Source organism: Falco biarmicus, chromosome 6 (assembly GCF_023638135.1).
Source record: "Falco biarmicus isolate bFalBia1 chromosome 6, bFalBia1.pri, whole genome shotgun sequence".
NCBI lineage: Eukaryota > Metazoa > Chordata > Aves > Falconiformes > Falconidae > Falco > Falco biarmicus.
Window position 1 is genome coordinate 50,506,648 of NC_079293.1, and position 14,135 is coordinate 50,520,782.

General features: G+C 39.3%; 1 protein-coding gene across 5 annotated transcripts in view; it reads right to left on the bottom strand.

The window, feature by feature from the left end:
- Window positions 1–11,274, bottom strand: part of VTA1 (vesicle trafficking 1) — a 39,580-nt gene extending 28,306 nt beyond the window's left edge. The window contains exons 1-2 of one of the 5 annotated variants that reach the window (XM_056343028.1): window positions 11,085–11,224; window positions 9,318–9,461 (exon numbers count right to left, since the gene is read on the bottom strand). In XM_056343028.1, coding sequence (XP_056199003.1) covers window positions 9,318–9,339 — 22 coding nt within the window. In that variant the 5' untranslated portion in view covers window positions 9,340–9,461; window positions 11,085–11,224. Of the gene's footprint in view, window positions 1–205; window positions 296–1,734; window positions 1,762–9,317; window positions 9,462–11,084 lie in introns of those variants that run through there. The other 4 variants (XM_056343027.1, XM_056343025.1, XM_056343026.1 and 1 more) reach the window with 4 other exon arrangements.
- Window positions 11,275–14,135: the final 2,861 nt, after the last annotated feature.

Below are 14,135 nucleotides of genomic sequence, written 5' to 3' on the forward strand. Positions count from 1 at the left end.
TGAGGTAAGGGCAAAAGCTATTCCTTCTTTCTGAAATAACTGGTGATCAGGAAAGAGTATGTTTGTGAAAACTTCGAACTGACAAAGCATCACTACCTAGTACCATTCAGTACTGAAAGGGAGTCTTGACTCAAGTACCTTGATACAATAAACCGATTGTGATGAAGTATGAGGCAACCTGCAGGTCAGAAAATACAAACCATACCTTACCAGCCAAAATCTCCTGGAACATCAGTTCCAATTGATGAACTGAACATAGAGAAGGACAGTATGCTCTCCACAGTTTGAAACTCACCTGTGACAAACAAAATGTTAAGTACATTTAGGCAGACCTACTGCTTTACTCAGTGCTGCCCTAGTCACAAGTGGGGCTTGGGGGTTGAGAACTTATCATTAAACTTATCAAGGAGACAGCAAGTGAATTGTTGAAAAACTGAGAGAACTAGGGATTTCTCCGACAGAAACAGAATAGGAAGAAAAGGAAACACTTTGGTATTTGCCTCTACAGACGCTAGTGAAATAAAAAAAACCATTCTTTTAATGTTTTGAAATGTTGGTTTTGAAATTATCTGTATAAAAAGTAGTCTGGAAGTAAATCTGAAAGCAGTTAAGTAATCAATACCCAGTACCAACACAGGCCAGGCAGAGAACAGACTGGGAGCAACCCTGAGGAGAAGGACTTGGGGGTGCTGGTAGATGAAAAGCTCAACATGGACGGACAACGTGCGCTTGCAGTGCAGAAAGCCAACTGAATCCTGGGCTGTATCAAAATAATTGTGACCAGCACGCTGAGGGAGTTGATTCTCCCTGCCTTTACTTTGCTCTTGTGAGACCCCACCTGGAGTACTGCGTTCAGCTCTGAGGCCCCCAACATAAGAAAATGGACCTAGTGGAGTGAGTCCAGGGGAGGGCCACAAAGATGACCAAAGGGCTGGAGCGCCTCTCCTATGACAACAGGCCAAGAGAGTTTGGGTTGTTCAGCCTGGAGAAGAGAAGGCTCCGGGGTGACCTTACAGTGGCCTTTCAGTAAAGTGGGCTTATAAGAAAGACAAATCTGGTCTACTGGAAGGTGTCCCTGCCCATGGCAGGGGGGTTGGAACTAGATGATCTTTAAGGTCCCTTCCAACCCAAAATGATTCTATGATTCCATGAATCCCTTGCCTTATTACTGACATCACGAAAAAGTGTCTACTAGTTCTACTCTGCATTTTTGAGTATTATTATTACATCTTATTTCTAGGGCAAAGAATCTCAATTTGTTTCCAAACACAAATTTTTCCGTGTCTGCATCTTCTGTTATCCTTCCCCCTGCTCTTTCTGACTTTGAAATGTCCCAAGTGCTCTGCATGAAGGCTAACTGTAAGACCATGTCGGTTTGTGTTGGTTTTGATACTGCTACCTTTGCCAATTAAGGTGTCAGAAGTCTCTTAAGTATCTTTTGTTCCTTGTGTAGTTTATCACACAAATATTACATATGGTAAGGATACATGACAGTAACTGAAAGATACACTTTGATCTAATGAAGGAAATATGTCCTTTTCCTGTCTAAGTTGCAGCAAATGGGCAAATAGTTCATTATTGTCTTTTCAGTAGCAATGAGCAAAACAATTTTCTCTGTTAATATCATCAGTGAAAGTTTAAACTGGCAATTAATGGCCAAAGGACTGTCCTCCCTGTTTATGTTGACTGGTAATTAAGTAGCAAAGAACTCAAAAGCAGAAGGCCAAGGTTTACCACCTCCAACATTTCTGCAGAAAAAGCCAAATGTAACATGAGTTCAGTTTTTTCCCCCTATACCTGAAAAAAGACAGAATAATTGTTTACATTCCTTTAAATACAGCTGTTCTGGTTTCTGCAATATTGCAAAAGCAGTGGAATGTATTACTACCGTGCTTGCTAAGTCACAAAAAAAATTGCTTTAATGTAAGTGCTTCAATTTCTTTCTAGTAAGTAGAAATTAATCTCCCAAACAGTACGGATACCACAGAAAGAAATCCTGTTAAGTGTTTGGTATTACAGTTGTATTATTTCACCTTTTAAAAATACTACACGAGTTGCCATTTTACATGAAAATTATTTCAGTTTTCTCTTCAGAACTTCTCTCTATACATTGAAAAATGTTTAAAGTGCACGTCCCTAATAACCACAGTAATGTACTGTAAAATTAAAGAACTAGACTTACAGGAGCCATTTGCTTGCTAACTTTTGATAAAAAATTTCCTCTGTAAACAGCCAAGCTGCTGAAAATTCTGATATAATAAGACAACTAAACCCATACATTGTAGCTGCAAAAGTTTTCAAGTTTTTAAAGCCTAAATGAAGTATTTGAAGAATCTTGGAAAAAAGTGACCTGTAATTCTCATTTCTTTGCACTATTCGTGATGAAGATCTGTAATACCTGAAACCAAATAAATGAATGCAATTATTGGTTCTTCTTAAACTTGTTTTATGCACTTGGCTTCATAACAGATGTATTTTTTTGCCTCCTTTATCCAAATAAAGTAGCAAAAAAGATTTTTGTGTGGCCAACAGTAGTATAAGCATAAGGAGGTAAAGAAGACTAAATAGAGTTAACATCTAAATATTAATTAATATTATAAGTAGAGCTAAAGTAACTTGTAATCTTTTATGCACGAAAGCAGAACTGTTTTACCAATTATTAACTAAAAAAAGAGTTTGCTCTCAGTTTACAGACAGGACATTTATCTTCAAATTCATAAAGAGTTGGCAAGTAATCATACTCAGAAAAATGTTTTGCCAAGACAACTACAAAATTTATGTCTTGATTTGTTGCCCTTAATTCTTGTTCAGCAAACACTTCAGTGTGGGTGTGCTGGATAGAACTATACAGTGAGCTTTACAGAAATTTCTCTGCTTTTATTTATGTCACGTAATACCATGTTATTTTTCCTTTGCTAATAATACACAGCACAATTTCAGAGTGAGTATTTTGTCTTTAGTACAAGCCAGGCATTAATTCCTAATACACAGTAAGTTATTCCAGATTTATGTTTGGATAACAACTGAAACTCCCCGCACTCCCATTTTAAAGTAACTCCGTGCCAAGTGAAAATACTGGAGAAAAACAGTTCCAGCCAGCAAGCATGCACAATAGGTTGATTCTATCTTCTAAATTCTGTCCTACTATCCATCTTTCTTTTTCCAGGTCTAACAGGATCAAAGATTACAGTTCTTCCCCTCCCTCCCTTTAATTCCCTAGTGTAGCAAAAAAAAAGAAATACTAGGAACTGGAATATTTTTTACATTTGATAGTAACAAATGGACATTAAATAGTAAGAAAAAACATTGCCATAACTTTGGCCATATTTTGACTTTAACTTAACTTCCGACTGAGAGATGAAAACTTTTTCAGGATGTAATTTATTATTCATTCATATTCTACACCTTCCTCTTTGCTGTGTCCCATCATTGAAACAAAAATGTTTGTTTACTGCTTGGTACAGGAAGACAACAGCTTGAATACAAAGGTGGGAAGCAAGGGACTCAAAAACATTAAATTGGATTATACTCAAACTACTGCAAATGTATTTTTTTAAAGAACGCACCTGCAAAGAAAAATAAAATTACTCTTGCTTTCATGAACATTAATGTATCATACTTCATCAATGTAATTCCTGCATGCAGATCATGAATACATGGTAATTTTACATGGCCAAGTACAAGTTGTCTGAATTAAAAGACTTTTTAAAAAGTGATTTAATAGCACCGACAAACTTCGAAGGGCCTTCTACTTCCTCTTCATTATATGATGTTTAAGGAAACTGGCAAAAAACAAGGTAAATATTAGGCTGGCACCATCAGTTAAAAATCTGAAACATTCCAGAGAAAACAAAATCACTTTAAAATATTTATTTTCAAGTAAAACTAGGGCAAGGAAAAGTGCAAGGAAAAAAAAATCTGAGGCAAATATAGGGAGAAGGAAGACTACGGGCAAATTTAATTAAGAAACTAAAAAAAAAAAAAAGCATAGTATCATGACTCCTTCTTCCCTCAGATTCTTTTAGATATTCTAAATCCTACAGAGGAAAATGGATTGATTACACTTATTTCAAGGTTATGTTACATGATAGACAAACATAGTCAGGTCAAAACTATCTCAAGTAAAATGTCTCTTACTTAAAATTACTGAAAGTTATAGTAAACTGCATTATAATTCACTGTTATTTGAAGAACAGCAACTTGTGAACAATCAAAACGTGTTTTGCAATTACAAACAAGAGCAGTAATTACGACATTTTGATGACAAAACAAGTAATCTAGTAATATCTATCATGAATCCTAGGAAATGACTCTGTATTCTACACTGCCATTCTTCAGGTTGATATAAGGACCAATTTTGGTCTTGTAAAATTGGAGTAAGAGATACGTGGCATTCATAAGTTTCTAAACTACTGCTTCTTTCAAAGCTTATCTTTATAGTTTAGTAAAGAAAATGAAGTATTTCTAATTAAAACAGAAAAACTACCTGAACTGTAGGATTTATAGCAATTGAGATCTCAAGAAGGCAAAAGGAGAAGGCAGCTACTCTGGACTAAACAGCGTGTAGTGATTACAGCACAGATTTGAAGCACTTCTTTGGAACACCCTCCAGTTTAAACTAAACTGGAAGAAACCTATCTCAAACTACTCTGTGCGGTAAATCAAAGGACCCTAGACGAACACAAGTTTCCAAAGTGCACTCCTGACCCTAACTGCTAATAGCATGCAGGGCTGCATTAAGAAAAGCATGGCCATCAGATTGAGGGAGGTGATCTTTCCCTTCTACACAGCACTGAAGTACTGGGTCCCAGTTCTGGGCTCCCAGTGCAAGAGACACAGGAAAGGCCACAAAGCTAGTAAAGTGCTAGGGACATCTATCATGCCAGAAGACACAGAGAGCTGAGGCTGTTTAGTCTTGAAAAGAGAATGCTTAAAGGGTCTTATCAATTGCATAAATACCTGATGTGGGGAAGGGGGCAGTGGGGAGTGAAGACAAAGCCAGACCCTTCTCTGGTGCCCAGCGACAGGACAAGAGGCCATAAGCACAGAATGAAATACAGGAAATCCCATTTAAACCTAAGAAAAATCTTCTACTGTAAGGATAATCACACATTGGAACAGGTTGCTCCCAGCAGCTGTGGTGTCTCCATCCTTGGGGATATTCAAAACCTGCCTGAACACAGTCTTGACCAACCTGCACTAGTGACCATGCTTTGAGCAGGGGATTGGACTAGCCGACATACAAAGTTCCCTTTGACCTCAACAGTTCTGTGATTCTGCAAATTAGAATGCTGATATTGATGCATCCCTTCTTCAGAAGCAGCAGCAAACCTCAGACAGGAAAAGACAGTTCTTAATTCTACTTCCAGCAGCTCAAGTTGAATAAAGATCCACCAAAAAACAATGAACCGTAAAGTGGGAAAAATGCATGTTAGTATATTTACACAGTACAACTGAACTTCAGTAATTTTATACCACATACCTCAGAAATAAAGTTTCAGTCTCTGAAATATACTTGCTCTATTCTATGTTCTCATTCCTATCTGTCAGAGCAGATTATAAACTGAGAAATATTTTTATATACTCGTAGCTCAACCAAGCTCAACCAAAGCAAGTCTCACAGTACACTATGAAATGGATATCTACTACTAAAATATTTGACCATTTCAATTAACTCATCCTGAGTAAAGAACAGATTAAATCTATTCTTCAGTATGTAATCTCTAATAATAGACTTTGAATCATTTACAGTATTAGCATCACACAAAACAGTTTTCTGCCACCAGTAAGATGAGAATATGGAAAACTTACTTTTACAAATGCATTATACAAAACTAATACAGAAAATTAATATTTGAACTTGAAAACTCAGGAATTTGATCTTATTAGATAAGAAATGTTATAGGAACATTATTTAATGCATTTCAATTTTACAATGTCCCAGCTAAATGAAGTCAGTATCTGCAGAACATCTGCAGTGAAATACAGCAAAGACCAGTTACTTTTATCTCCACTAATACTTCTGAATTACATGCATGCTCTAAATTAGTCGTTCAAAGTGCATCAAGATACAATAAAAAGTTGAATAAATTAAAAGCTCAATTAAAATATTTGTCTGTTATTTCCTCTGCCTTGAGGAAAGGTCAGTGAAAAATTAACAGTATTCCAACTGTAAAATTACACAGTAGCTATTATTTCCCAAGTTCCAAGTCAGCCCACGAACTCTATTTTTTTGTCTCTCTCTTTTTAATTAACAAAAAAAAAAAAGAAAAAAAGTCTTATAATTGGTATGCAGCGAGAACCTTGTTTCATGGATGTCTGACTAAACTTGAAAGTAAAAAACCAGTCACATTTAACAGATTAGTATTTCTCTTAAAAGCTGAATGACTTTTGATTCAAGAGGTTGTCAACCGGTTGTGGGAAAAAAAATCCCACCAAGTCTTTTGCTTTTCTCTCCTGCTTGATCCCACAAAACCAGAAATGTTAACACAACAGTAAGATCCTTTGGAAGGATTTCTCTGGTGCTTTTGCTATCTCAAGAACTTGAGAATTGTAGATTTTCTTCATACCTTTTTTAAACAGATGAAGTTTACTGATCCCACATGAATGTCTTCTGATTAGCAGGTAAAGCAAAAACTATCGCAGCCCTGCTTTTCAGAAGTTACTAGGATCATAATTTTTCATGCTGAATTCACTGGATATCCAAACACTGCTGCATGTTAGGATATTATGTATCATGAAACATCAGTGCTTTCCTGGCAACTCACTAGCATTCTCTCGATGCTTTTGCATTAGAACAAAAAACAGCCAGTAAGTATGGAAGTATAAAATAAACTACCAATCATCTTTGGAAAGAGTTTAACACTACTGAAGGGTTAAACAACAGCTAGTAAGGAAAATCTTGCTTTAAACACTTAAATAGAGGTTGGAAGGCAGAACTCTCAAACCTTGCAATTTTTCAAAAAAATAACTGCCGAGTCAAACTGCCTACGGCCCAGTTAGAGATACAATTTCTTTAGTTATTACAAACGCCAGAGATTTTTTTTTTATCAAAGCCTGCCTCCTTGTGTTTGCAGAATAACATCTCAAAGTAGTCAAACAGACCGTAAGTTTTTAAACATAAGAAAGTTACTTTATTGACCACCAAACACTTATCTTCCTTTTGCTAGGCACTCAATGTAGCATCCTTACTGGTATTCCCTCATACCTACTGAATCAGCTGACCTTTACTGAACCTGAGATAGCTACACACTTAATGACAATGATTAACAAAATAACATGAAACATGACAAAAGGTACCACATGGGGAGGTAATCATTTCAAAAGAAGGTAGTAGATCACCACAGCACTGAATGCTTGCATTAACCATAAAGTAATCTTTTTAAAAGGAAAATTATTTTGAGATCATGTCCTGTATGACTTAAAATAAAACTTGGTTTCTTCATTTCTCTACAGTCTATGGTCTAAGTAGAACAAATTTTACAGCCAAGTACATTTACGGTACATACTGTCCAGAAGCAAATATATTTTTATTGCTTCAATCAATTTTGTTCATCTACAAACAGTGGCTAGGGCTAAAAAAAGTAACAGTTTACAAACAAATACAAAGTGACACATCATATGCTGCTTTGAATTTGAGTATCTAAAAATGGAGTTCATCATGTAGGCTTTGTAAGGAATACACAGGACTACCAGAAATAAAACCTTTTTTTAAAAATTTTGAAGTATTTCTAGCAAGTATAACAAAAAGCATCTGTGATGTGTTATGGTGCACAAGAGCATCAAAGCTGTTCTTCAACATTTTATTTTTCATGTGGAAAATTATGTGGCAGTTGTATTAATCAACCCTGCTCTAGCTATCCATATCGTGTAAAACAGAGATTAATGTTAATCAAATTACAGTTTCTTTAAATCAACATATGCCAGCAATATCAAAAAAGCAGGAACCCTGCCTTCGCCCCAGCCCCTGTGCCTTGTTCCTTTTCTTTGTCTGTGTGGGAGCACAACTATTTAAGCGGTAGTGATTTGGCCTGGCTGAAAAATAGTTTATTGTTGGTGTTCATCACACAATTACATCAATGTTTGCTTCTGAAGGAATCAGGGTTGGGAATGAGAGAACAGAGAACTACTACAGTATCTTCTTTAGGTGGCAGTGCAGGTATGTACTAGTTTAAGTCTTCGAATGAACCACACCCAAAAACGTAACAGAAAAAAAAGTTTGAAATGGTGTATGCAAAATAACATGTGTAAGCACCACTCAAATTCACAGCTTTAAGAGCACACCTCTAGCACCAGTGGATGCTGCTGAGAAACAAAAATATTAACACGAGCAGTAAGTAGCTCCTCCTGACAATTTTATTGCTAAGCTACAGAAAGTAGTATTTTAGGTTGCAAACCAGAGTTCACGTGCTTCTTATATCAAATTAGTTTGTGACACAGCTCTTATTATCAGAAATATACAAGTGGAATTGAACTAAAATGTACATAAATCAAAACCTTGCAAACATATGCCCATACTGAAAACTACTGTGCTGTGGAAACACTAATATTAGAACCAAAGCTTTTTTTCTAGGGATGAACCACTTCTGGCAACATTCCAAAGTCCAAAGCTATAAACACCTTACTCTTTTCTTCAGACTGATAGTTACATCCATCATATGACCAAAATTCAGGTGTGCCCCCTCTGCTGTGCAAGCAGCCTTGTGATGGAACATGCCGCACTGTTCCACCATAGGACCTTTCACCATAGGGTCCCCTCAACTGGCTGCTGTGCCACACCACCCTCCCGGTCCCACCACGTGCGAGGAGGTGCCAGGCACCTGCCTGCAGACTGAGCTGGTGGAGGAGCACCAGGACAGAGAACACCACATGTTCCAGCACACACACACCAAGCTTTCCTCACACCGTTCTTTCCATAAAATACATTACAGCAAACGTATAAAGCTCCTCTGGAACACATTTCAAAGGCTCAACAAAGACATGCTCACTTTTTTAGTGAAGCTTCTCATGAGAAACACTGCTGTAACTCCACATTAAATCTGTGTTGCTTTCAAATCATTATCTGAAACATATCATGAAATTTCTTTGCATCTCCAGACTTACTCTTCAAAAAAACCCCTGCCTTTTTAGGAAACTTTTTATTATTCATAGCATGCTAGAAGTATACAGATTTTTGTGACAGAAGCAGTATTAATAATTAATACTTTGGGATTCCACATAATTGTTCTAAACCCACAACATTCAAAATGAATGGTTCATAAATCTTATTTTTTTATTTCAAAGCCAGAATTAAAATTTAAAAAACCCCAAACAACTACCTATGAAACAGGAATTCTTCATTTTAGTCAATCCAGACAAACTCACACACCATGCAAGGAAGTAAGTGCCATCAGTGCAACACTGGTGAAAATTAATTCTTCTTTGTGTATTTAAAAAACCGAACGGTCCAAGCAAGACCCATCCTGAAAAAGAGGTGTCACTGCTTTTTATTTTATGTAGTAATGTAATGAGAAAGATATCTCTAGAATATAGTCTCCTCTGTACTCAGTAACGAACCTGATACGCTGAAGTACTCAAATGAAAAAATATGATACACAAATTTTCAGGGTACTTAAGACAGATAATGCAATGGACTTTACAATGATTACACACAGGTTTGTGGGTTTTTTCCTGTACCCTAAGACTTACATTAAGTTTAAGAATGGAGAAGATATTAAGAAAAAAAGATCAGCCACCAAAATATTTATGTTTTATAAAAAAAAACAAACTTGTATTTTGTTACCTACACTAAAACTCCAGTATTTTTATTATGTAGGCAGACAGGGTGTTACATCTGATAAAAAAACCCAAAGAAACAAACAAAAAAAACTTGTGGAGCTCGACCTAGCTGGTGCTTCCTGGTACACCAAGTATTTGTCCTGTGTTTTTCCAAGAGACAGCAAGTACTATTGAGAACATCCAGTGTTCTAACACGTGGCTATCTCACTTCTCTGGTGGCACTTTTCCACATTAGCAAGGTATTCCTGCATAACACATAAAAATTAAAATTATTCTTCTGACATTTGGCTGACAGTTTTTTCAGAGCCTTCTGAAGCCTGAATTTCATGAGTTAATCCTCTAAACTTAAGACTGTCTCACAAATTAATCGGCCAATTATACCTCTTTTATACTTAACTCTTCTTGAAGACAAGCTATTGCCATGTAAACCCCCCAAAATGACCTCCTCACACCTCAATAAAAAGAAAAAACCGAACAACATAAGCATACATTTCTGGTGATATGCTTGTCTTAGAAACTTTCCAAGTGTGATTAACAACTGTGAGGGAATTTAAGACTGCAGCAAGAGGCTTGCTTTTCTTAATTAACTGTGGAAGGCCTTTTAGAAAAGCTCAGACACCACCCTGACGACCATTAACTTAGAAAATTTACATGTTAATTTGATAGATAAACAGCAAGATTATGCTGTGTTTATTTCAATGAAACAAACAAAAAAAGAGCCACCCACTCTCCACCATAGGGAACCCTGAAGAAACGACAAAGCCACAAGGAAAGGAAATTGACACTATTAAAGAGAATTAAAGACTCTCAAACCTAAATTGCTTACTTAAGATACAGGACAGAAAGCAGGTCTTTTCAGGAGAAAAACTCTGAAAACACTCTCGAATGTTAGTTTTTTGCGATAATTATCAGGACTGCCCCAGCGCAGACAGAAGAGTTGACTTTATACACGTGCGTACATATATGGAGGCTGCTGACACACCCGCGACTATAAAGAGTCTTAGCTCTGCAAAAACAGAGCACGTGAAAGGCAGCTTGGGGCTGGCAGCTGAAGCGGCTGACAAAGACTGAGCCCCCAGCACCACCCCGAGGGTTGGGGTGGGGCTTCCCCCCCCCTTCACCGTACATGCGGCGGGCACTCCGCGCACCCCGACCTGCCCGGCAGACCGAGGGAGCGGCGCGCTCCACCACCGGTGGCCGGCGTGTGGTGGCAGCGCCAGCCGCGGGGGGGAGGGGGGGCGGCAGGGCGGGGCGGGCCCGGCTCAGGGGCCGGCGGGGCGGGGCGGCGCTGCGGCCGCCTCACTCACAGTAGTACGCCACCACTGGCTCGCGTTTGTCCAGCTCCTGAGCGGTTCGCAGATGGTGCTGGATGCTCTTGAACTGCGGCGGCAGCGGGGGAAGCGCCGTAGCCGCCATCACGCGGGCGGCGGGGCACAGCGGCAGCAGCTGACGGCCCACAGCAGCTCTCGCTCCCGAGGCTGGCGCCGGCCGCTTCCGCTTCCGGTACGGGACGCTGGGGCGCGTGCGTGGTGGGCGGGCCGCCGCCGGTGGCGCTGCTCCTGGGAAGCGCGCCCCCTGCTGGTCGGGAGGGGGAAGCGGCGGGGCGCCTCAGCCGCGCTGTGGCCCGTCGCAGGCGGTCGGACTGGTCCGGCCGCCCGCCCGGCCGCGGGGACGTGCAGCCTCATGCGGCGCCTGCGTGGCTGCGTTAGTGTTTGAAACGCGCCCCACAGCCGCCCTGTGGAGGGGCCTGGAGACCTCGGTCCATCATGGGGATGGTGGCCTGGTCCTGGCCCTTCTCTTCCCCTTTGGCCCATCAGCCCATAGAACCGTGTAGATTTAACCCGTGTAGGCAGATCTGCAAGTAAAATCGCTTTTCAGATTGCAGAACCTTCCCCTTGTGCCACCCCGAGGCTCACCGGAGGTCTGGGAGGCCCTCGAGCACTGAAATGCACCTCCACTCCTGGGCCTCCGCTCCTGGGCCTCCACCCTTCGTCCTGCTGCTGGCAGGGGAAGCCTTGCCCGGCCGTGGCCTGGCTCACAGCACTCCGCTGGACTGGGCTGCTTCCTGGCAGCTCTCAGCAAGTCCGCCAGCCCTGGAAAGTACATCTTCCTGGATCACCGCTTCCCAGATAACGTCTTCTCTGCGGAACCTCCAGGGATTTCTGTTTTTGCTGAGAGGGGTTAAGAACAGCAAAAGAAATGGGAACTGTTGAAACAAAATGTTTTTAAATGGATCTCAGAAACTGCAATGTAAGTTATTTCAGTGTTTGTCATCTTCTCATTCTGACAACATAGTAAAATGATTTTAACATTTCTTTTAAATGGCCCTGTTGCCACACTTCCTCCTGGTCTCAAAACAGCTCTTTGCAAGACAAAAGAATGTCAGTGCTCCAGGGTGTAAAGGAAGATGCCTGTTGGAGGGAGACACATGGTAGAAGAGGTAGCTGCATTGTCTAATAGCTATCATGGGAGAGTGCTGAAAAGAGAATGGAAGGGAAATGATGGCTGATCAGAAGAAATGAAGCCAAAAAAGGAACAAAACAAGGAGTTCTGGGATAGAACTGTGATGTTGTGGTGACATACTGGAAGTTGGCTGGCCCTGAGCATCTATACCTTTGATATAAAGGCAATCACGTCACTTACTGGGTCTATTTGTTTCATTGAAGATGATGGAGGGAACAATTACAGCTCTTTGTTAAATGAGAACTGCAATGGGCATGATACCCTGCTAGAGACAAAACCGACTGCAAATGCATGATCTGGGGATTGCTTTGAGTGCTGTCTGTGAAAATGAGGCAGCTAGAGTATGGTGGAAAACAAGAAGCATTTATAATGTGACCCTGATGTAAGCAACAAAAACACTTCCTACTGTGTTCTGGGAGACAGGACTTCATGTTTGCTGTGTAAAAAAAAATTGAATCAAAGAAACACCAAGTGTATTATATTATTCCTTTGATAATGGCAAAAAAAGTCTTCAGGATCTTCTCTAACTATTTGCTAAGCATTTCAGATACAATCAATGCAACACTGAGAAACGCATGCAGATATGTTATAAATCGCAGAGGGAGTAAGGGTAGAAGGAAGTTGATAGAAAGCAATGTAAGTGAGCATAGAAATGGTGGGAGTTTGGAAGATGCAGAAGAAAGAAAAGTTTAGAAACACTTGAGAATACAATGAATGCTAGGAAAACAAATGGCAATATAGGATAGAGAAGTGTTGACAACCATGGGGAAATAGTTTCTTTACATGGACGTAATATATCCATCAACATGTTTCAGAAACTAATGATGGAATCAGTCACAGAAAAACATCTGCACTAAAAGGCAATAATGCACAATTTTTTTTAAATGAAAAACAAACTAAGAAATTTGACAATTTTAATTTCACCGGAAATGCAGAAAAAATCTGCGTTGTATCCCATTTGGAAGAACAACATGTTTTCATATGTTCCAGATCTTGACCACCAAGGGAAAGGGCATGGTGGTGGGTAATCTGGTGCCTAGAGTCCCACAGGGGTCCTCAGACAGTCCCATGCCAGTCCTGTCTCTGCAAGGCTCTTGATGGTAACAAGGAAATCCCCTGAGGGGCTGGGGGTTTTGGCACTCCTCTGACCTTTCTGAAGTGTTTTAAAATCTACAGAAGAAGAGCAACAAGCAATAGAAATATTAAGCACCAGGGAAAATACTGATGAGGTTGTGATGAGGTTTTTTATTGTTATACAAACATCTAACTAAGTGTGATTTGAGTACAGTTGGTTACAACTGTGTCTACCACATGGAAGTAAATTCTTTAGTAGTAAAATATATATTGTATTTTATTTATAAATAGGTATTTTTTTATCTGAGATTACAAGTTTAAATTGCAAAGAATAATTCCAGATGGATACCAGTGTATGCAACAAAAAACCATCTATCGGCCAAAGCACATGGTATATTATGCAAACAAAAAGTTAGCACAGTGATTCTTATTCCAATTATAATGCTTACAAATATAAAATAACTAGTTCAATTTTGTGCAAATCTGATAGTGTTAACTGGACATGTATTTAAGACAACATACAATATATTTCCATAGGGAAAAAATGACACATTAATGCTTTAATATAGTGAATGTATTGAAATTTAACATCTTGTTCTTGATAGGCATGTTAAAAAAATTAATACATCTAGTGGTGACTCACTTTGATTTAAATGGCCCAGAATCCATCAAATCCAAGACACCTAAATCATGCAATTCCATTTATGTAACGAGGACTACTTCTGTGGGTGAGGTTTACAAGGCTCTTGCGACCCAACCTTTTTTGGATCTGCTTAACGAACAGTCAGTTAGTTAAGCTAATTTAGCTAGCTAAAAGATTT